A 21,344-nucleotide genomic window follows, 5' to 3' on the forward strand; every position below is an offset into this window, starting at 1 on the left:
TTTATTTATTTTTTTTATTTATTTATTTTTTTCACTTCTTCACTCCCACGTTTTTCCTGCTACTCATTTACGGTGAATCTTACTCTGTGTATCAGTGAGGTTTAATCTCCTCGTGCTCTCTCTCTCTGTCTCTCTCTCTCTCTGTCTCTCTCTCTCTCTCTCTCTCTCTCTCTCTCTCTCTCTCTCTCTCTCTCTCTCTCTCTCTCTCTCTCTGTCTCTCTCTCTCTCTGTCTCTCTCTCTCTCTCTCTCTGTCTCTCTCTCTGTCTCTCTCTCTCTGTCTCTCTGTCTCTCTCTCTCTCTCTGTCTCTCTCTCTCTCTCTCTCTCTCTCTCTCTCTCTCTCTCTCCTGCCATTTAAAGAGAAATGACCGGCTGTATGAACCGGTGCTAACGGTGGCGCCGAAGCTAATTTGAGTAAGTTTGAGTGCGTGTTTTAGAAATGTCCACAGTGAAGTGACGGGAAGAGATAAGTGAGTTGACACAGCTGCAGGTCAGGAGCACGTACAAGGAGGAGATGGATGGATGAAGTGATGGATGGATGGATGGATGGATGGATGGATGAAGCGATGGATGGATGGAGTTTCTCGTTCTGAGCTTTGCCAACACAATTATAATAATTGACTTTTTTTTTGTTGTGTTCAATTACAATTCAATTAACACATTTCAATAAACAACTGCAAATGTATCAATTACAAATAATTAAAATCTGAAAGAAAAAATAATTAAGATTATTACATTTACCAGGCAAGTTTTTTTATCTACTTATCTACTTTTTCTTTTTCAATAATGAAGAAATAATTGAATTTTAAAAAGTAGTAGCAACTTTAATTCTGTTGATTACATTTGACTTTTGTGTCTGCCTGTCATCTCCTCTCTCGGGCTTCTCTCTGGAGCTCTAGGAACAACAGGTGAGCCAATCAGAAGAGATCTACCTTTACACCATGTGGCGCTCAAAGCAACAAAAACGTGTGAACGCGCGAACTCACTTCGGCGCGTCATTCTTTGTAAATGACATCACGAGAGATCGTACAGCTGTTGCTCTTACTGTCGAGATGTTACTCTGACAGGTGCGTGGTGACATGAGCGAGTGTCTCCGCTCAGACTCATGAAAACATCTGCAGGTAAATATTAGTTTGTCTGAGAGGCTCATTAAGGTTCAGTTAAACTCTGCCGAGCTTCATGATATTAATGGCCGAGACGGTTGGTGGAGGGACAACACAGCTCATCAGCTTTAATTAGCTCCGTCTTTTTAGTCGTAATTTACCAGCACACGCCACCGGCCGACTGGAAGTAGAGGCCTCGCTGTTTATCAGTTCCACCGCGACACTTCTTTAAGTGGCTATCACACATTACTTGCTTCGTGGAGCCAGGCAGCTTCTGGCCCTGTACGCTTTCACATGGACGACCTCATCTTAACCGTCATCATTTAGTTTTTAGAGACGTTTTGTTTTCTGTCACAGAGACAGAGAGAGAGAGAGAGAGAAAAAAAAGAAACAAAAAAACAGAGCAAATGCAATTTAATTGTTTCCACAAAATGTGTGATCGGCTAAATTTGATGTGAAAGAGGAGAATTTTGCCGAGAGAAGATGAATGTGTCACCAGCTGTTTGTTTTGAAACGATGTCTTTGAGGACGACCTCTGCGGCTCTCATGCAGCCTGCTGGAGAACTGATGACAGACACGGTTATTGCTGAAATTGAGGATTTTTTTTTTTTTTTTTTTTGAAGCATCACTGGCCACATGGACAAAGATAAAAATCATGCAAATAACATTTCTTTCAGATGGTCCATCATTTCCCATCATTCTCCTGGCATAATTGCAGTGTTTTGAGGAAATGGTGTCGCATTTTTTAGAAAGCTTTATTTTTCCACAGAGGAAAAAAACTGAGGGCCAACCCACGTAATTGGGTTGCGATTGCACTGACAGCCTATTGTTAAACGTGTTCTATGACAGTTTGGTGCTGCCGACTGGCACGTTTTTTATTTATTTTTTCCCCCTAAGTGTCCATCACAATATTTTCCCCATCATGCCGAGCTGCAGCTGCTCTCACAGCTTTTATCAGCTCCTCATTCAGGCGAATGGTAGATTTTTAAAAAAAAAAAGGAAAGTGAGCTGTGTGAATGAATTTGCCCCAGATTCACCGTGGATATTTTTAGTTGCTGAGGTAAACCTTGGTACGTCTCAGCAGTGGCTGCTGTTAATAATAATAAAATACAGAATAACCGCATTTTACCCTCATTTTAAAGCTGTGTTTTGATTCGGTGACTTGGCTTCGTTCGTACATCCTGTTTCTTAATAAGACGGATGCCACAGTGTCGGCTCTGCCTGTCCCCGACTCCTCTTATCTGGTCGCTATGTGCAAATTGATTCATTAGCCTTTTCACATTAGTCACCATTTATTAATCCACAGCCCTGCACCACCAACCTCCCCTCTCTGTCTTTTGTATATTATCCCAGTCATTACAGAAATAGGATTACTGCAGCGCAGCCCCTCCCCTCGGCTGAAGGTGCGAGACGGCCGCTGTTAGCTTTTAGCCTCTAATTGGATGTCTTGGTTGTGACTGGGGACCTGAAATAATCCCTGGTGGGCCCTGTGATCACAGGGGGCTGTGTAAGAGCTAATAAGGGCTCTCCTCAGAGAGGAAGCTCTGCTGTGCACAGAGTGGCACACCCACAAAGTCAAAGCCCAGCGTCTGTGACTGTGACTTCTTCACATTTTACAACAGTTTATGGAGATGGTGCAAGAAAACTGCAGTGTAGAGAAGTGTGTTCTTGTCCACTGGTATCAAATAACAGTTAGAATCTGTAACTTCTCCACATGTAAATGTCTCAAAACATCTAGACCTACGTTATATATCCCAAATGTTTCTCAAACCAGAGAAATCTGTGATTTTTTGTGACTTAATGACAACAGAGCCGGATCTGATCCGTCTGTGTTCACCGCTCTTCTGTTGTTTTCCGTCCCTTCAGCTGGAGGAGCAGCTGAGTCGTCTGCAGAGAGAGAAGAACGACCTGCAGTCCAGGATGGAGGAGGACCAGGAGGACCTGAACGAGCTGATGAAGAAGCACAAGGCCGCTGTGGCCCAGGTTGGTTTCCTCCTCTCCGTCACCGTGATGTATGAAATTTGGATTATATTACAGGAATAATTCAAACCTGAAAACCGATTGACTACATCTCGACGCGGAACAAACAGCGAAGCATCGAGTATATTCGTTTATATCGCCCACTTTTACTGGTGTCAGGCACACACACTGCAGCCTGCTGCATGTTCTGCTCATCACGTCACGTCGACCAGCGTGTCATGTCAAAAAATAATCCAAAATTCATTTATAAAAAGGTAAAAATCCCTGGAGCAAGCTTTACATTTCATTGTTTTAACACCACCCATCCCCACCAATTGAGTCATTTTTTCAGAAGCGCTGATATTTGGCAAATTCCTTGTGCCGCCCCCTCCCCTCCTCCTCCTCCTCCTCCCCCTCCCCCCACATTTGTATTAATGCGGCTGGATGTGCAGATGAGCAGCGAGTGGAAATGAAAGTGGAGTAAAAAGCGCCTCCTTTCCGTCACTGATGGCTGATGAGTGATGTTGAGTGATCTGCCTCCACTGGCTCCAAATGAATCCATCCTTTCTGTGTAAATTGAAGCGGCTGAACTCCCGGTGGGACTCGCCGCAGCAGAGTGCTTCATCTACTGTGGAAAAAAAAAGCATTCGTCTCAAATATTCCACACAGGTCACATTAAAATGAGATTTACTGATACGCTTCCACCAGACTAAAAACATCTCTCCAGCTGATTTATTTGTCTTGGTAATGTCACTGTGATGTCGTCACGTTTTACTGGATATACTCTGTGTTTTCTTTTTGTTTTTTTTTAATTGTTTGACATTTGATGGATTTTGATTTTGTTTTTAGGGCTTCAGCTTCAGTCTGCAGCCGTTCCTCCATCAGATAGAACAGAAGGAAATACATGTTTAATGTGCACATACAGCGTCATGTTGCTCGCTGACTTTGCTTTTTCCTCCTGTGTGTTTGTTGACTTCAGTCAGCCCAGAACCTGGCCCAGATCAGTGACCTGCAAGCCCAGCTGGAGGAGGCCCTCAAGGAGAAGCAGGAGGTTCAGGAGAAGGTAGATGTCGGCTTTTATGCTCTTAGCGTGGATACAGACGGGGCTGTTCGAGCCCTGAAGTCAGTTCACACAGGATGCAATAAGAAAACAGTGTTTGTTAGTTTGTTCAGTTAAAATGTGAGAGAGAGGAGGATTTTAGAGACGTCAACCTCAAAGGATACGATTACAGTTTTTCAAGTCTGTCTTAAAACAATAGTCCTGTACCGATATAAATATCAATAGAGTCATTTGTTGCTGTAATCATCCCTCCTGTTTATACTGGTCTTGAAGATCCTTTTTTTTTTAAGTTTAACTGATTTGAACTTGGTCAAAGGTCAAGGTCACGTGACCTCGCAAAAGCTAGGCAGGAGCGACTGTTTCGGTATTTTAAGAGAGACGTTCATGTGCAAATTTTCCTTATAAAGACACAACAGTCGTCCATCCACGTGCGAACTAGCTTTCAGTTTGTTATTGTTATCAGAACCAGTAATTTCAAAAAGGTTCAAGAACAGTAACAATTTCTTTGTGTCACTTTTCAAACAAGAAAAACAATCATTTACTGTTTTTAGCTTCTTAAATATGAGGATTTGTTACTTTTCTTTGTTTTTATGATTATAAACTAAATATTTTGGGGCTTTGCACTGACTGAAACAATCTGAACACAGTGCTTTTGCCTCTGGGTAATTGAGATGGGCATTTTTTCGTGGGTTTGTGCAAATTGATCTATAATTAGATCAGTTATTGTTTCCTATAGAGTTCGGATTAGAAATTGTAAAAGTATGACGACTGTGACAGTTTCTCTCTCACACTGAGGAGTTTCTAGAGTTTTTCTCTCCGCTGCAGTGTCCACTGGAGAATCTCATTTAGAAACTTGCATGAACGTGCAGCGCCGCCGCCGCCGCCGCAGCCTGTCCCTTCTGCCTGTGCATCGGTCTCTTGACAAATACAAGCCTTGATGTAATTGATGTGTCATTCAAGCAAAAGACTGGCGCTGGCAATGTGTGACAAAGATGGCCAACTTGGCTTCACCAGTCAGACAAGCAATAAAGCTGAACATGCTAGCGCTGTCATCCTTGTAATGACTGCTGCTGCTGCATGAATATTTTTTTCTATCAGACACAGCTGTACCTGACAAATCAAACCCAGTCAAGAGAAGAGAGAGATTAGACCCAGATTGCCCCCGCCCCCTCCCTCCCGCCTATACAAGGGACATGTTGTCTTACTATGACCCATTCACCTCTGTTATCTCTGCAACTTCTCTCAAGCTAGTTACATCAAGGCTTGGACAGTGATTTGAAATGTAAATGCTAGGAGCCAATCTCGTCACCTCTGCCATAATGTCTGTACCTGAGAATACCAAGCTAGCTTCTTCCTGTAGCTAGCTGAAGACCGACAGTCGATGGGGAGATTGTACCCAAGTTACATAGAGCAAGAACAGTGGTGTGTATGAAAGAGGCCCCATTCACCCTCCCTCACAAGTCGGTGTACCGTCAAAGTGATTCTGAAGCTGTTAATTTAAAGGAACTATTTGGAAGTTTTGCTATTGCTACATAGCTAACGTTAGCGTTAACAGCTGTTTACATACCAGTCAAGAATAAAAACGTTGCAAGCATCAAGTTTAATTCATTTACTTACTGGTGGGAAGCAACGCCAACGTTAGCTCTAGTCTCCATCATGTCTTCTACTGTAGTTAGCACGCTAACCAGCTAGCTCCGACCCGTCTCGTCACTTGTAGCGTAACCATAGCGACTCACTGTAGCCTCTAATCTGCGCTGAAGACATAGCACTGCTCAGAGGACGTATCAAAACCGCTTGTCTTATAAACGTAACGACTCAATCTCTTGTCGAGTGTCAGTCACCGCCACCCGCTCCCGGCAAGAAACCACATTTGGCGGCAGAGAAAACGTACAAATTGCTTCTTAAAAGTCTCATATTTTACACTTTTCCTGTATTTTATTTAAAGTGTTGACTCATAAGAAGATATATTTGTGGTTTTAAAAACCAAAAAAGAGGAAGGCAAGGAAAGAAATGGAAATCTACCTTTATACAATATGGACCTTAGAAGTAAAACAGCTGCATAATGTTGCTTTACAGAAATACAGGGAGCTAAAGTCATAAGGATCTACTGCTACATAGAGTTGGGTGTTGTCTGCATAACAATGAAATTTTTCTTTTATTCTGGCCAGTGAGTGGCACTCACAAGGATATTAACATAAACATGTGCATGTGTGTGTCTTAGCTGCAAGCCCTCCAGAGCCAGCTGGAGTTCCAGGAGCAGTCCATGGTGGAGAAGTCCCTCGTCAGCCGGCAGGAGGCCAAGATCCGCGAGATGGAGACCAAGCTGGAGTTTGAGAAGACCCAGGTCAAACGCCTGGAGGTGAGAGCTAAAGAGAGGTGGAGGGGTGTTGGTGGTGCGTCTGGGAAAGGAAGCTCCGGCATGTGGAAGCGTGGGGTCAGAGCATGACTGCAGAGAGAGAGAGAGAGAGAGAGAGCGAGAGAGAGAGAAAGGTCATGATGAACATGTAGCTTAGACAGAACCACTGCTGTTCAGCTCTATCTTCTAGCTTGTGTTACTCTCGCTTTACAGTAGCATTTGTTGTTCTGTCTTTTTCAAATTACTTTCAGATTGAAACAAAAAAAAAGCACACGTGAACAATAAAGGTTGCCGTCACGTCTCTACACTCCCAGTGAGAGACTGATCCTCTCTCCCTGCTAAAATGACCCTGTGCTCACTTTTTGCTGGTTCAGTTTAGTAATTACTGCTCAGCACCAGGCACATGTCGTCTGCTCTTTGTCCTCCACAATCAACAGAAATACATTCACTTATTGAATGTATTTTATTTTAAAACATAGGTGGATTTCTAGCTTGTGTTGAAATGTGCAGAATTTGGGAAACGCACACACACGACGAAGGGTTCGTCTCATTCTAGCTGTTGGTTTGCTTTTTATTGCTTCTCGCCAGCATTAAAACCGCAGTGAGTGAATATTTCAGGTTGCCTGAGTAGTACAACTCATCAAAGCTGGAGGTAGCAGCGCTCAATCAATACAGATGTGAGGAGGAGGCAGAGTACAACACCCACTCACTATGTGAAATGTGGACAGGGTGGCTAATGCAGGAGCTAACTCACTGATAAAAGTGTTCTGCTGGCAGACTGAATAAAGACTCGCTGCAGATTTCAAAGCCTCATAGTCATCTGCTTAAACACAGCTGAACAATAAAGTACATATGAGGAAAGTCCACTGCATTATTGATACAAATAAACTCATCAGTAATTAACTTTGTCCTCTGTTCCTAATAAAGTGCTTACTGAGTGTAAGTGTTTCCAGTCTTGCCTGCGATGTTGAATCTTCTCTCGTTGCAGAGCCTCGTAGCTCGTCTCAAGGAGAACGTGGAGAAGCTGATGGAGGAGCGAGATCAGCGCAGCAGCAGCGAGAACCGAGAGAAGGAGCAGAACAAGCGTATGCAGAGACAGATCCGCGACGTCAAAGAGGAGATGGGAGAACTGGCCAAAAAGGAAGCCGAGGCCAGCCGCAAGAAACACGAGCTGGTAACCATGCGACATCCAACAAAGAATTACCAATGACGCTTCCACCATCGTCGACGTTGGTTGCTGGTTGGCTGAAAAGTTCATTCTCTCTCTCTCTCTCTCTCTCTCGTCTCATTGTCAGGAAATGGACATCGAAAGCTTAGAGGCTGCTAATCAGAGCCTGCAGGCAGACCTCAAGCTGGCCTTCAAAAGGATCGGAGACCTCCAGGCGGCCATCGAGGATGAGATGGAGAGTGACGACAATGAAGACCTCATTAACAGGTGCGAAAAAACAAACCTGTAGGTTTGGAGCGTCAGAAAGTCGAGGACTTAGCAGCCAAAACTAGTGGAGGCTGAAAGTAACTGTGGTTTGAACTGGACTAGAATAATAATTATCTTATTATCTATCCACTCCCAAGCTTTTTCCAGAACTTTCTGCAGCAGATCGCCGTCTTTGTCGGTGGTTGGTCTTTACTCATTCATCATTAAAATGGGTTAAACTGTCAGCTGATACTTTTAGAAAACAATATCATGGTTAAGCTTGACTCACGGTTCACTTTTAACCAAATTTCATCAACACTCTCAGTTGTCATTGTGACAACTCAAACTGTGACCTGCTGATGAAGACCATGTTGTGTTCCCTAAATTTAAGATAGTTGGTTCCCGAGATCAAGAAAGGATTTTCTAGTCTAGTCTTAATAGTCTAGTCCGGATACTGCCAGAATATTATTCTTCCATGTATGTCGTCATCCACAGCTTCTTGTAGGATGTATGACTGCGTACCTTCTCAGGTGACCAGGTCCCTGGTGCCATCCGAACGTGATGAGTCAAACAGTCTCACCACTTTTGTGCATCTTTGTAGCTGATGATTTGAGGAATTGGTTTCAGTTTGTTTCTTGCTCAGACTTTGAGACTGTAAACAGACCTGACTTTATCTAGTGCGTCTGATGCGTAGCTGTCTTTCTACTTCACTCTGTTCTCTAAACAACAACAGCCAGGCACACTGAGTTTGATCATGCCTGCACAGAGACCAGAACCTGGACCGTATCTGGCCCGTCCAGCCCATGCTCAAAGACATTGCTCAGTGCTAGGCGCCAAATTTTTACATTTTTCTTTGTGTGTGGATCAAACAATGAAGATGGATGTTAATTAGTGAGCTTTTGATGTGTTAGGTAGGTGTGTTTTTGAACTTCAGTCAGAGCCGGGCTCGATGTTTCTCCCTGCTTCCTTTAGTCTTTATGCTAAACTGGGCAAACCACGTCCTGACTTCAGTTCTGTACTGACACGGTGTTGATTTCTACATATAAAGCAAATACGTTTATTTACCAAAATATTGAACTGCTCATTTAAGTTAAGTTTATTTCTTTTCTGTTGCTATGTATCATACTGCCATTTCAACAATCCAATCAAAGCCCTGCAGATATTATTTTTTCTGGTCATTTATTTCTCTTGTTGTACCTTTAAAGGTCTCATATAGTCTAAAGGTCTGTGTCCATGTGTAGTGTGATTATAGATCAGGTCTAGGTTCTATATTAATACTGTGAAAGTATCAAAGCCTCAGTCCACAGAGAAATGCACACAGCCTGTATTCAGAAACTGAGCCTTAAAACCAGCCGTCAGGACTTCTGGAACTTTGTGATGTCACAACAAAGCAGTCACCAAGCCCCGCCCACCTGGACCCACCAGCCAACTTTTGCAGGATTTGGTTTTTACCTGAAATATTCTTAAGGGATCACTTAAAAAACAGTGAGCCAATCAGAAGAGAGGCTCAGAGCCTCCTCTCTTCTGATTGGCTCACCGACCTGTTGTTACTAGAGCTCCAGAGAGAAGCCTGAGAGAGGAGATGTAAAACTACATTGAGATGGTTTTTGGTTCAAATAAAACACAGAAGAAGAGGAAAATATGGAGCTTTAACACAGTTACTGCTCAAGATCAAGACTCCCCTCATACAGACAGGAGTTATCCCAGCTAATATCTGGTTTAACTGAACGACTCAGTCAGACTGTCTTATTCACACCCAGCTCCAGGCTCCTTGTAAGAAAACATAATCACTCTCTGTGATGGACGCTGAGCCTTACTAACTACAATACAGTCCCGCAAAGAGTGAGAGTTCTCCTCTCCACAGCAGCGGTAAACAACTGTGAGTCATGAGAATATTCTGTGAGGCGCTCTGTATGCAAGATGCGAGATCAGGATGAGGTGGCATGCTGAGTCAAAACGTGATGCGTACAGTGAGTTTGCCAAAAGACAGAACAAAAGTGCATCATCACAGCATCTGCTGCAGCGTCCATAATTATTCTGATATTTTTAAGCATCTTTGATGTTTTATTTTTGACTTGATTCTTATTTTGTGTTGTCTTTTGGTTTTTGTTTTTTTTTTTGTTTGCTTTTCTTCTCTGTCCCTCCACCCATCATCATCATCATCATCATCATCATCACCAGTTTGCAAGACATGGTGACAAAGTATCAGAAAAGGAAGAACAGAACGTGAGGAACTTGAACCCCTGGTCTTTTTTTTTGTTGCTGTATTTCACCACTGGAGATGATGCAGCATTCTACAGTCTTTGAACATTTAGTGGAGAGTTTGATAGTGCAGAAAGAGAAACCCAGAGTTTTTCTCAGGGTTTAGTTTCAGTCCAGTTAGTCCATCACTTCTGGCTGTCACACTGAAGAAAAGAGCTCACATTTAAAGGAAAAAAATTCCCTCTGACATAAAGAAATAGAAAAGATGCATCTTGCATTCTGAGCCAATTTAGTTGTTTGGGGATTTTTCTGATTCCTGTGATAATTCTCGACTATTGTCAGGCCCTCAGCATCTTAAGAGCGACGGCTCAGTTCCAGACCCACACAACAGGAAGGAACGCCTCGTGGAAGAGGCAGAGATACAGTAAATCCAAGAGGGATTTGATTTGTGAAGACTCCAGGATAATGCATCATCAACAGTGCTCAATCATAACCCCAGTTTGCTCCACTCTTCACTGCATGCCGTCACATGCTGAGATGCATGAATGCCACTGACAATATGTTACTTGAGCCCCAGCATGAAACCAGCCTCCCTCCTCAGTTTCCCCGTATGGTTAACCACTTTGCGAAGCAAGGTTGGATCTTCCTCACAGTTCCCCCTTCATGTCGCCGAGGGGCTGATCCAGCTGTGTTTACCGCCTCGCCGCGGTCTGAGGGCGTCGTGTCGGACGCTGCTGTGTTATGTTTGAACAGCAGCCGACCCGTCAGCCTCTCGCTCCCCGGGCGCTCTTAATTTTTCATCGCCCTGCTCCAGGGCTCGATGTGTGACCGTGGCTCGGCAGTGACTGCCCTCCTGACGAGGGAGAAGGGGGGGGGGCGTGTTCCACATCAATCTTTGACTTGCTATTGCTTAATAATGCAGAATCCTCAAATGTCTTACAAAAAGCCGTTGTGCTCACAAGACAAGTAGCACACATGAGACGGAGACTGGAGCCAGAGGTTAACGCTGTTAACACTGTTAACCTCTGGCTCCAGTCTCTTGTCAGTGTTTGGTTTTCTAATGGTGAGAAAGCTGCACAGAGTGGGCTTTTATAATGAGCTATTAGCACGGCCACATTTGAATAAAAAAAACCTAATCTAATACAGTATAATTCCATTTGTATTAAGCTCTTCTAAAATCCATACATTCATACTTTAAATACAGACAGACGTATATCTAATGCATTTACACATTACTGAGTGTTCCAGCTCTGCAGCTACTGGAAGATAAAGCAGGAGGTTATGTAAAAGTATTAAGTTGTAAATTTTGTTTTTACATGCGACTAATTATTATTAATAGAAATATTTATTGATGTCATCAAGGTGAGTTTGCAAACATAGAAATCTTATTAACTAGTCGGTTGTATTCGATTTAATTTGATGTGTCTACAAAACATATCAATCCACAATTTTACATATTAACCATAAACATTATTCACATCAGAACACCTAATCCAACAAAACTCTCCAGTATCAAGAAAACGTTGCTCTGCTCTAAACCTGTAACCTTCTCCATCATTAAAATCAAGAGCCATGTCATCAAGTCTGTTTTTGTGCTAGCGCAGATACGCTAGTGGCTGGTCTAGTATTGCTAATGATCAGCAAAGTCAGTTACATATCCAGTGGGTTTCTGAGGTAGGAATACACCCCTAATACCAATCTGACACGCCAAGGAACAGTCATACCTCAGTCCCTGCCCGGTCTACCCACTAACACAAAATATCACTTTGGCCTGGTTGGCTTCTAGTTTAGCTGATAAATGATTATTTGAATGTGTGCAATTCATATCACAATGGACTCACTGCAGCACGGATAAACAGTGTTACCTCTTCACGTTACTCTGTGCTCTCCTGATGGTCTCTGAGAGGATGCATATGCCTGTCCGTGCTCCAGAGCCACAGGGACTTCACGGTGGCCGACAGCTTCATATATCGAAGACGTAAACAGCGGCGTCTATAAGACCCAGGGACACAGAGGAGCAAAGCCGAGTAGAACGCAGCAGGACGATCCATAGAAGCTAATGATGAATGTAATAGTGTGTAACAGAGATGTACAACCAATGGCGGCAGAATGTCACAGACAATTAATGTCTCTTCAGCACTATGTTTGTTTGCTTCCCCAAGGCTTTCAGCAGGGCTTAACTAATGGTATAGTGGCCAGGGACATAAATTGTAGATGACACCCTGTATGAGGGTGCTCAGTTACATAGAACCTGCCATTTTGGTTTTGGCTGTAGACCTGATAGGTCTCCCTGCGCTCTGAATGCATCATGGAATAGTACACGGATAAGAGTCTTGGAGAATAATACATAAAAAGTTTTTCAGTTGGAGGACGAGAGCAACATTTAGTCTCTTCCCTCGATTACATCATATATAATATTAATATGTAATATTGATATAATATTATTATACTAATTGGCGTACAGTAACACTTTTGAAAACTGATTATTATTTGGATTTTGCCTGTTGTATTTACCGACTTCACAGAATTCATTAAGCTCCTGTGGGTAGAATTTATAGAACATTTCAGACTTTGGCGCCCCCCAGTGGCGGCATGAAAAAAGACACGGCGGCTGTTATTACACATATTTTTGATTTCTTTTGATGAAAAAAGTTTAGAAAAGTTTTGAACAAACCTTTACAAATTCATTCATTAAAAAAAAACGTGTTAAGTGGAAGGAAGCAATAAAATACCAGGAAGCTAAACGGTAATTCTAGGCTGCACGGTATGCTTTGGTCGATATTTGATAATATTGCATATGGCGATATTTTCCGCCATATTTAATATTTTTCATTATATCATGATATTGAATTTTTTTGCACAGTCTGCCCTGTCGCCGAGTCTGACCCTCATTTCACTGCTTTAAATTACTGGACATTGAACTACTGTTTAGTGGCAGCATCGCTTAAACCTGACATTTAAAATACATTAACATAGTTATATATTGTAAAAAATATTAGGTTTTATTAAAAAAAAACAAAAAAACAACTGAAACACAAAATGCATCTATATAATTATTCACCCAGGCCCACTGTAGGGAAGAATTGAGTCGCTGAAACTTGACAAACATGCAGATCTAATGTGAAACATTAGATAAAGAAACATGTCTCCCACTCCCCCCATGAGCATCCTCCCCCCTCAGTGAGTGATGTTTGCCCAGTCTTTTCTGACAAGTCTGCAGTGCCAAAGACAGAGGCACTTGGCTGCTCTGTCATCATAACAGTGGGCAGCAGTAAATCCCCAGATTGTCTAATAGTTGAGGCATGTACTGCAAAGTTAATTAGAGCTTAAGAGCCCATTGCCCCCTCCTCTGGCCCGTCTCTCTCCTCTTGTCTTTGGTGTGAATGCAGTCCCAGCATTACCACCCAAGGTTATTGTATTCTAGAAAAGCTCGCAGGCATTTGCATTTGGATTTCACTGGGCAAGTCATTGTATAGATTCTCCCCTTTGAAATCCAGGGAGCTTTCTCTCCGACTGCTAATGATTTTAATTATAGGTGGTGCAGGGTCGTTCTGAGCTCTGCGAGAGAAAGAATGTTTTTCCCTCTCTTCGTCGACAAGATGGGAGTCTTTCTGAAACAGATGGAGATGAAACAGAGATGGCGAGCCACCCCTCTGATGTCTCTGTAGGACTATTAAGCTGTAACAACTTAATTTCACAGCGCCACACAAGCGCTGGGCTCTGACGGCACTTAATGAGTGTTGTGCTCTTTTCATCCGTGTCAAATTTTATGACAAGCCCCTCTATTTTACTCCGTGGCTCGCAGTGGTTTGTGAACGTGTAATGATAATTGAGAGAAAAAACAGTGCAGTGCCCAGCTGTGTACCAAATCATTCTGTCAAGAACTGAAATTATGAGTGTATGCATATGACTGTGTGTGTGTGTGTGTGTGTGTGTGCGTGCACAGGCCTGATGATGAAATTTTCTGCCACTCTGCTGTGCAGTTAAAAGAAAGTGCGGCTGTGCAGTTTTCTTTCTTTTTCTTTTTCTTTTTTAACACAGGTGTGTGTTGTTTTCATAATCGTCGCCATATTTTATGATAAGTTATGGAGTCATTTCTACATCTGACAACAAACAAAGTGAACATTTGCAAACACGGTGAAGGTTCAGTCTAATCTTCATCAGCTTTATGCAGGAATGTTACACTGGTACACAAACAGAAAACGTATTATAAACTGAACTAAGTGAGACAATATGCAAGAGATCTTCTGTGCTCTCTGACAATACACAGTTAAAGGGAAACACCTGTCACCTGTCACCTGTCACAGTCAGTTTAATCCACTACACCATAAAACCAACTGTACAATGTCCAGAGCAAGACAAGTGTAATTTCTCTGAGTGAATCAGTTGCTCTGATAAATTCCATTAATTTTTCTTCCTTGTCAATACCTGGTGCCTACATTACCCACAATGCAACTTGACCATATAAAAATTCATTTGCAGATTCTGTTGTGTTATGCTAGTTGTAGCTAATGTAGCTCTGAGCAGCTAGCCTCAAGCAGAAGACCACAGAGGTCTCTCACTTCTTTCTAATTCTACACCTCTGACGCTGACTCAAGTGACATCACTAGAGGCAGTTTATCATATTCCATGCAGCTGCCTATTGTGCCAAAAAAAATACTTTATTCGTCTTTATTTTAAATGTGTGCAGTAGTGTCAGGCAGACATATGGCAGGTGATGATGAGTCAGTCAGAGACAACAGTCGCAGAGATTGACCAAGAGCAAAGAAACCTCTATCAAGTTGCATTTGAGGAAGTGTAGGGCCCCCCCCCCGAAAGATGATGGAAGTGCAATACTAAATATCTGCAGTACTCCTTCACGGCAACATGAGTGATTTGGGTTTTTTAAACTGTTATGGGGCAACTACGTCTCTGAAGTCGCTGGGGAGGAGTTAAGGTAAGATGCTTGTTGGATGCCTCATGACTGCAGGACCACGATGTCACTCATCTAACCGTGACAACCGTGAGGAGCTGCCAAGTGGTGTTTTATATCTATCCAGCCTGTCGTGGGCATGTTTGGGTGTTTACAGAAGCTGTTTGAGCTGACTGCATGTGCTGTCTTTTATCCAGAATAAAGGCCACGGTCCTCCTTTGCTGCCACACTAACACATACAAAGCCTGGTCTTCTTTCTCTGGCTCCACAGCCACAGAGGAGTACAGCAACCTCTCTACCAGCGCTGACCCTCCTTTGACACTAACATTTCTTTTACCTTATTCTCTCCTCTCTGATTAGCCGTAACTGACTTCTGTCTTTCCTTTGCTTCCTCTGACTTGTCTTCCTTTCTCTGGCTGCTCACCAGTCAGGGGGATTCAGACACGGACTCTGAGGTGGAGGATCGTGTGGACGGGGTGAAGTCCTGGTTGTCCAAAAGCAAAGGTTCTGCAAAGAACCTCTCGGATGACGGCAGTCTCAAGAGCTCCAGGTCAGTACAAAGGCAGCTGCTATAAGAACCATTTCAGCAGCTGATAGTAAGCAGTCGACCCAAACATTTATATGCTTTCACACTCGGTCTGACTGGATGATACGGTTTATGTGATCAGACCCAGAGGAAATAAAGCAATCTGAGCAAAGTACTTTGGCTGAAATGACAGGACCGCTATTGCTTAAATGTATTTTTCAAGCTGCTTTGTCTTCATTGTCACCCGCTCAATGAAGAGAGGTTTTTTTTTTTCTAAAAACAAACCACCTCAGTGGTAGATTTATCGACGTGCCCAATGGCCAGCTGGCATAGTCTACCTGAGCCACTCGCTGAGATTAATGGATGTGTCTGCAAGCTGACAGCTTCAATTGCCCCAGATTTGTCTCCTTACCAGAAGATTTAACTTCCCTCCCTCAGCTGAGCCACTTCCAACTTTAAAAAACTTCTGGAGTTTTTAAATGTCTCTTAGCAGCATGTCCCCATAGGCAGAAACTGACTGATTCATAGAGCTGGCCGACACTGGACCTCGCAGTTGTAGCGTTTGAGTTCAAGTGACTTAAACTGCCATTTCTACAGGTACACGAGTACGAGTCCTCTCAGTAATGAAGCAAAGAACAGACCGACAAAAGAGAAGGCAGGAAAACTACTCAAGTGTTTATGGAGTTACTTTAAAATTCACATGGGAAAAAGTTTTCAGCCAGTTTACCCAAATATTCTGTAATGCTCACAGGGATACATTATTTAGGATCGGTGTTAAACATACACAACGTTTGTTCAACATTATGCTCGATAGAAAAAATATGGATGTTGCATAAAAGTCCCATGTAACTATAAAAAACACTCTCTGTTCCAATGAAAGCACATAAAAGCTGTGTCCCAGTTCAGGGGCCACATCCCTTGGTGGGATCAACCTTCGTGGCCCAACCGATCCCAAGATTCATTGCGCACCGTTAATAAAGAAAATAATATGGCAGCAAACAACACCAACAGAACGGCTGAGTTACATTTTTAAATGTAAGTATTGGGTTTTAGCTCAGTTCAACAGCTAACAGTACAGCTGTTAAAACCAAGGGCCTTAAATCCCTTCGTAGACGGCGTCCTCCAAAGGATGTGGCCCCTGAAACGGGACACAGCTGTTTGATTTAGGGCTACGCTAAGCCAACTTTATCAGTCATGCAAACGCAACAGAAACTTCACCTCTCAAATGTGGGACATACTCTGGCTTCTTTCTAAATTTCTTCAATCCTTTATTTCTAAGCTTGTCTGTCAATTTCTGGAGAATATCTGCAGCTTTTTAGTGGTGGAATGCTTTCTCCTCTGTGTTGGGGTTCAGCACCAATTCACTGAATCTGAATCTAGTAGAGAATCTAGAGAGAATGGGATTACCAAATTAAAATCCTTTATCAAATCTACAGTATTTAGATTTAGTTTTTTGGCAACTAAAATAAAATTCATACTCGACTCATTTTGATGCTTCATTTGTCCTTGGTGGGTCATAATATTGTTTTGCCTTAACATTTCAGTGCAGGAAAAACCCTCGTTAGTCCCGAGTCATTTGTCTCCAGTTGCTCTTTACTGTTCTCCCATTTTGTTAAATGTCATCTTTTACATTTCTTCATCACATTTCTGTTTTTATGATTTGTCAAGTTTCATTCATTCTCTTCACTCTCTTCCTTAACTCACCTCCTCTTGTCCCGATGTCTCATCTCTAACATTTTCTCTCCCACTGTCTTCATTCCTTCCTCCCTTCCGTTGTTGTTTCTTTCTAGATGTGCTGTAAATGTAGACGCAAAGGAAGGGAAAGAGTCGAAAGAGGGTAAGGAATGGAAAGAGGTAAATAAAGAGGGCAAAGACATAGAATCGAGCAGACCGATAAGCTCCCTTAGCTACAGAAAACGATCCAACCTTGATTCCATCGGGGGCAAAGGAAGCGCCCTCTTCAGTGCCCTCAAGGAGAATGCCGAGTCGGAAGATGCTCTATGCTTCTCGAAGGCCAAATCCAAAAGCTTGGATCTTCAAGATGACACCTACTCGGTCAGCTCCAGGAGGAAGTCCCAGGTAGGAGATGACATAAAGGACAGAGAATCCGTCATCTCCCAGGCCTATTCAGAGGCCAACAGCCGAGCCAGGAAAGGCATGGACAGTCGCTGGGCGGACTTTGACAAAGAATCAACCATCTCATTCAACGCACCAAGCCGGGCCTCCACACGTCTTGGGTTAAGCCCAGAGAACGATGCTAAATCTACCATCAGCTTAGGTCTGTCAAGCCCACGTGGACAGCGTCGAAGCACCTCGCGCGTAGATGAGGGCAGAGGTGGGTGGTCAACATACGGCAGCAGTCCCAGTAGCCCTTGTTTTAGCAGACGGTCTGGGGGTCGCAGTCCCGGAAGTGTTAGCCGAGCTGAATCCCGTATGTCTCTGGCACGCAGCTGCCGCCTGAGCGAGTTTGATGTTGATATCGACGACAGTCGAAGTGTGGCCTTCACCGAGAGGTCGGCGTACAGCCCTCACTCGTCCATTGGCCGCAGTTTGTCCATGCCACCACCACAAGACAGATCGTCAGCTGCTGATAATGACCCCATTGATAATTTAGATATCAAACCAGTAAGCCATCGCAACTACCTCGACCCTGACCTGGAGAAAGCCATCAATGAGGTGCTGAGTTTTAAGCCTATCAAGTTCAAGCGCACTAGCTTGGAAGACTCGGAGGGTGAGGAAGAAAAATCCAAGAATGATGAAGACGACAGCAAAAGTATCCGGAATGGAGACACGACTCGCTCTGCCAGCAGTCTAAGACGCTCTGCATCCGCTGTGGACTGCATGAGATCGGCCCGCAGTGCCAGCAGCTGCAGCAGTCGCCATCGCAGCAAGAGCAGAGGCAAGAGTAAGAAAAAGAAAAGAAGCCACAGCTCCGAGTCCGACAGCTCAAGAGATGAGCGCCGTCATAGGAGCAGCTCCAAGAGGAGGTCCAAGAAGTCCAAGAAAAAGTCCAAGAAGAGGGATCGATCCTCTTCGTCTGAATCGTCTTCTTCATCTTCAGATTCTGAGTCAGACTCCGAGTCAGAGTCCAGCTCTGGTGCCTCCACCATCTCCTACCGAAGCTCCAACAGCGTGAAGAGGGCCCCATCTCGAAAGGTTTCCAGCCCCGAGAGGGAAGAAGAAGCTGGGCCACAGGGCGAGAGCCAGCCCATAAAGAAAAAGGATGACAAGAAGAGGAAGAAGAAGGTGGACAGCCTGATGATGAAGTACCTGTACCGGCCGGACAGTGACTGAGGAAGGCAGTAGGTGGTTGCCTGATCAGGACTTGCCTTTAAGAGTGGTTTTGACGCATGACGTGATCTAACCAATCAAAGACATTTTCACTCTTATCAATGAGCACATTCAGTCCGACTGGGATTAGCTCGTCACAGTTTGGAGTTCTAATTTGTTGGCTGCGTTCTCGATGACCTGTTCTGTTGAGCATGCTAACAGTTCTTGCTGTGAATTACTACACGTTCTTAGTTTGATGTCAAACAGTTGTGACCGGTCTCTGTGGATGTCTTTTTACTGGTTTTAATGCTGTTGAGGCTCTGAGGTACGCTCAACGTGGATGTTAACTCAGCCTTAAATTACTCCCAAGATGTCGTTTTGATTTATGGCGCCAGAAAGGTAAAAATAACAGTCAATTAACATAATAAATTTTTCCTTCCAGCCTCATAACTGCAGGCATAATTAGACCCCGAGCATTGATTTACACCAACTAGCAAATTCATCTGAGATGCACAGCTGAGAGTAATTAACCCCCAGTTTGCAATATTTAAGCTGTTTGACTCTTAAATAAAATTAAAGAGCTGGGCCAAGCTGCGTGTAGACTGGTAATGGGATTAGATTTTTCTTGTGTCAGAGTTCATTAGGAAAATTTGAGATGATGTTAACAAAGATGGCGCTAATCATGTTTAGATATTGGTAATCATTTGTCTCACTTTTGAGTTGGTTTCTTGTTTTCTTCTTTGAACATTTTGAGAATGGAATCACGACATTTTGTTATTTGAATGGCATCGATTGAATCCCTTCGTAAACCATATTAACAGGAAACAGTTTTGCATGTTACCATGGTACCCACAATGCATGATTGAGTGAGAGTTTGTTTCCGCCGGATGCTAGAGGAAACGCTAACCTCGCAACCTGGCTAAACGCACAGCTGCTCTGTGGTGGTTTGGAGAGCTTAACATACTGTAACACAAGAACACAAACAACAAGTAGGTGATCTTCTTGGCAACCCTCCCAGGTGCAAGAAAAACAGTGTCAGGTGAGTGTGAAGTAACAACAGAGCCACAGTTCGCTCATTGCTGCCAGTGGCTGGAAGATGTACTGCAGCAAAACTACAGGTCAATGCAGAAGTCTCATTCTTACAGCGGCCCTGAGAGCTCAACACACTTGTCTATTTGTGTTTTCTTAACCTGCAGTGTTTTGAGCTCTCAGGGCCACCGTACGTTCTCATGCACTACATCAGCTTCTTGATCTGACTAAATAGTTTCTCTGTTGCTTCACCTCTTCCTGTCGTTGCTTTTCCCCACCTGGTAGGTCATTAAGAAAACTGCCAGTATTTTATATTTTTCTCAAAACAAATTTTATGAACCCTTTTTCTGCCAAATGTAGTCAAAGTGACGATGATGTCATTTCCACATTTGTTTTTGTTTTTTTGTTGTTTTTTTTTTACATTGCAGCAAATTGAGCTCTCTTAGCCACTTCACTACTTTCTGTTCAGTTTTGGATAACATCATCTTCCACTTGTTCTTTTCTCGCTCCAGCCCCCCTGGTCGAAGACACTACTACTTCAGTAGATCTGATGAAGAGGAGGAGGAAGAAGAAAAAGAAGAAGGCGGGGCGACCCAGGGCTCTTACTCTCGATACAGAAGCCAAATGAAAGACGACGACGGCGGCGAGGACAGGCTTGACGAGACCACGTCGTAGTCCCTCGCTGTCGTCAACATCCACCCTCTGAAACGCACCCTCACTCAACTGTGACAGTTTGCATGCAGAGTTGATCAGCTGGTCACAACCACACACCCTAAACACACACACACAGCTGCAAGGAAACGCAGACGTTCACATACTGTAGATGTTCCTAACACTCAGAAATCCTTACAGGATTCGCTCACAGTTTGACGAACTCCACGGTCGTTATGACTCCTCATTCATCAGTCTAACCTCACTGCACACACAGCAGCTCCTCTATTAACGACAACACTCTGCTGGTTGCATGCAAGCAGCAGTTGCTTGGTTTGAGCAGCCATCCTGTTGAACTCCAGCAATGGTTGTAACTGAGCCAAAGAACTTGAGGTTGCAATTATAGTAGATTCTTTCCTTCCCTCTCTTTGTCTCTGTCACTCTTCCTCTCTTCTTTACATATAGTACACCACAATAATATGTATTGCCATAGTACAATGTATTGCCAAAAAAGCCTTTTCTCTAAGTATGTGTGCACACTGTTTTACTTATTGCCAATTGATGCTGAATCCTGGGAAAAGTTCCAGCTTTTTTTTTTCTGCTTCCTCTTTCCTTTTCGGGATAAGTGCCATTTGACTTAAGTGGGCTCCTTTACAGCTGGCTTCGCTGCAGCTGTGGCATTTCATGAACTGCTGCACCGTACACTGAAGATACTCTCATTATCATCTGCTTGCTTTTTGTTTGCCTGAAAAGTTTTCTGCCTTTCGCTGGCAATTTATCTCTTCTTTACAGGGGAAGAGGATTGCATCACTTACCGCTCCGCCATGAAAGCGAAGCTCTTTTTTTTTTCCCTTTTTGTTATT

At 43.4% G+C, this 21,344-nt stretch overlaps 1 protein-coding gene across 1 annotated transcript in view; it reads left to right on the forward strand.

The window, feature by feature from the left end:
- LOC111234779 (unconventional myosin-XVIIIa-like) overlaps positions 1 to 20,431 on the forward strand; it is a 100,848-nt gene extending 80,417 nt beyond the window's left edge. The window contains exons 35-43 of the mRNA XM_022762967.1: positions 2,969 to 3,085; positions 4,041 to 4,124; positions 6,343 to 6,480; positions 7,466 to 7,651; positions 7,773 to 7,912; positions 10,073 to 10,117; positions 15,433 to 15,555; positions 17,322 to 18,833; positions 20,343 to 20,431. Of these exons, the coding sequence (XP_022618688.1) occupies positions 2,969 to 3,085; positions 4,041 to 4,124; positions 6,343 to 6,480; positions 7,466 to 7,651; positions 7,773 to 7,912; positions 10,073 to 10,117; positions 15,433 to 15,555; positions 17,322 to 18,825 (2,337 nt within the window). The 3' untranslated portion in view covers positions 18,826 to 18,833; positions 20,343 to 20,431. The remainder of the gene's footprint in view (positions 1 to 2,968; positions 3,086 to 4,040; positions 4,125 to 6,342; positions 6,481 to 7,465; positions 7,652 to 7,772; positions 7,913 to 10,072; positions 10,118 to 15,432; positions 15,556 to 17,321; positions 18,834 to 20,342) is intronic.
- Positions 20,432 to 21,344: the final 913 nt, after the last annotated feature.

Source organism: Seriola dumerili, unplaced genomic scaffold (genome assembly GCF_002260705.1).
Source record: "Seriola dumerili isolate Sdu_G_001 unplaced genomic scaffold, Sdu_1.0 BDQW01000458.1, whole genome shotgun sequence".
Taxonomy (NCBI): Eukaryota; Metazoa; Chordata; class Actinopteri; order Carangiformes; family Carangidae; genus Seriola; species Seriola dumerili.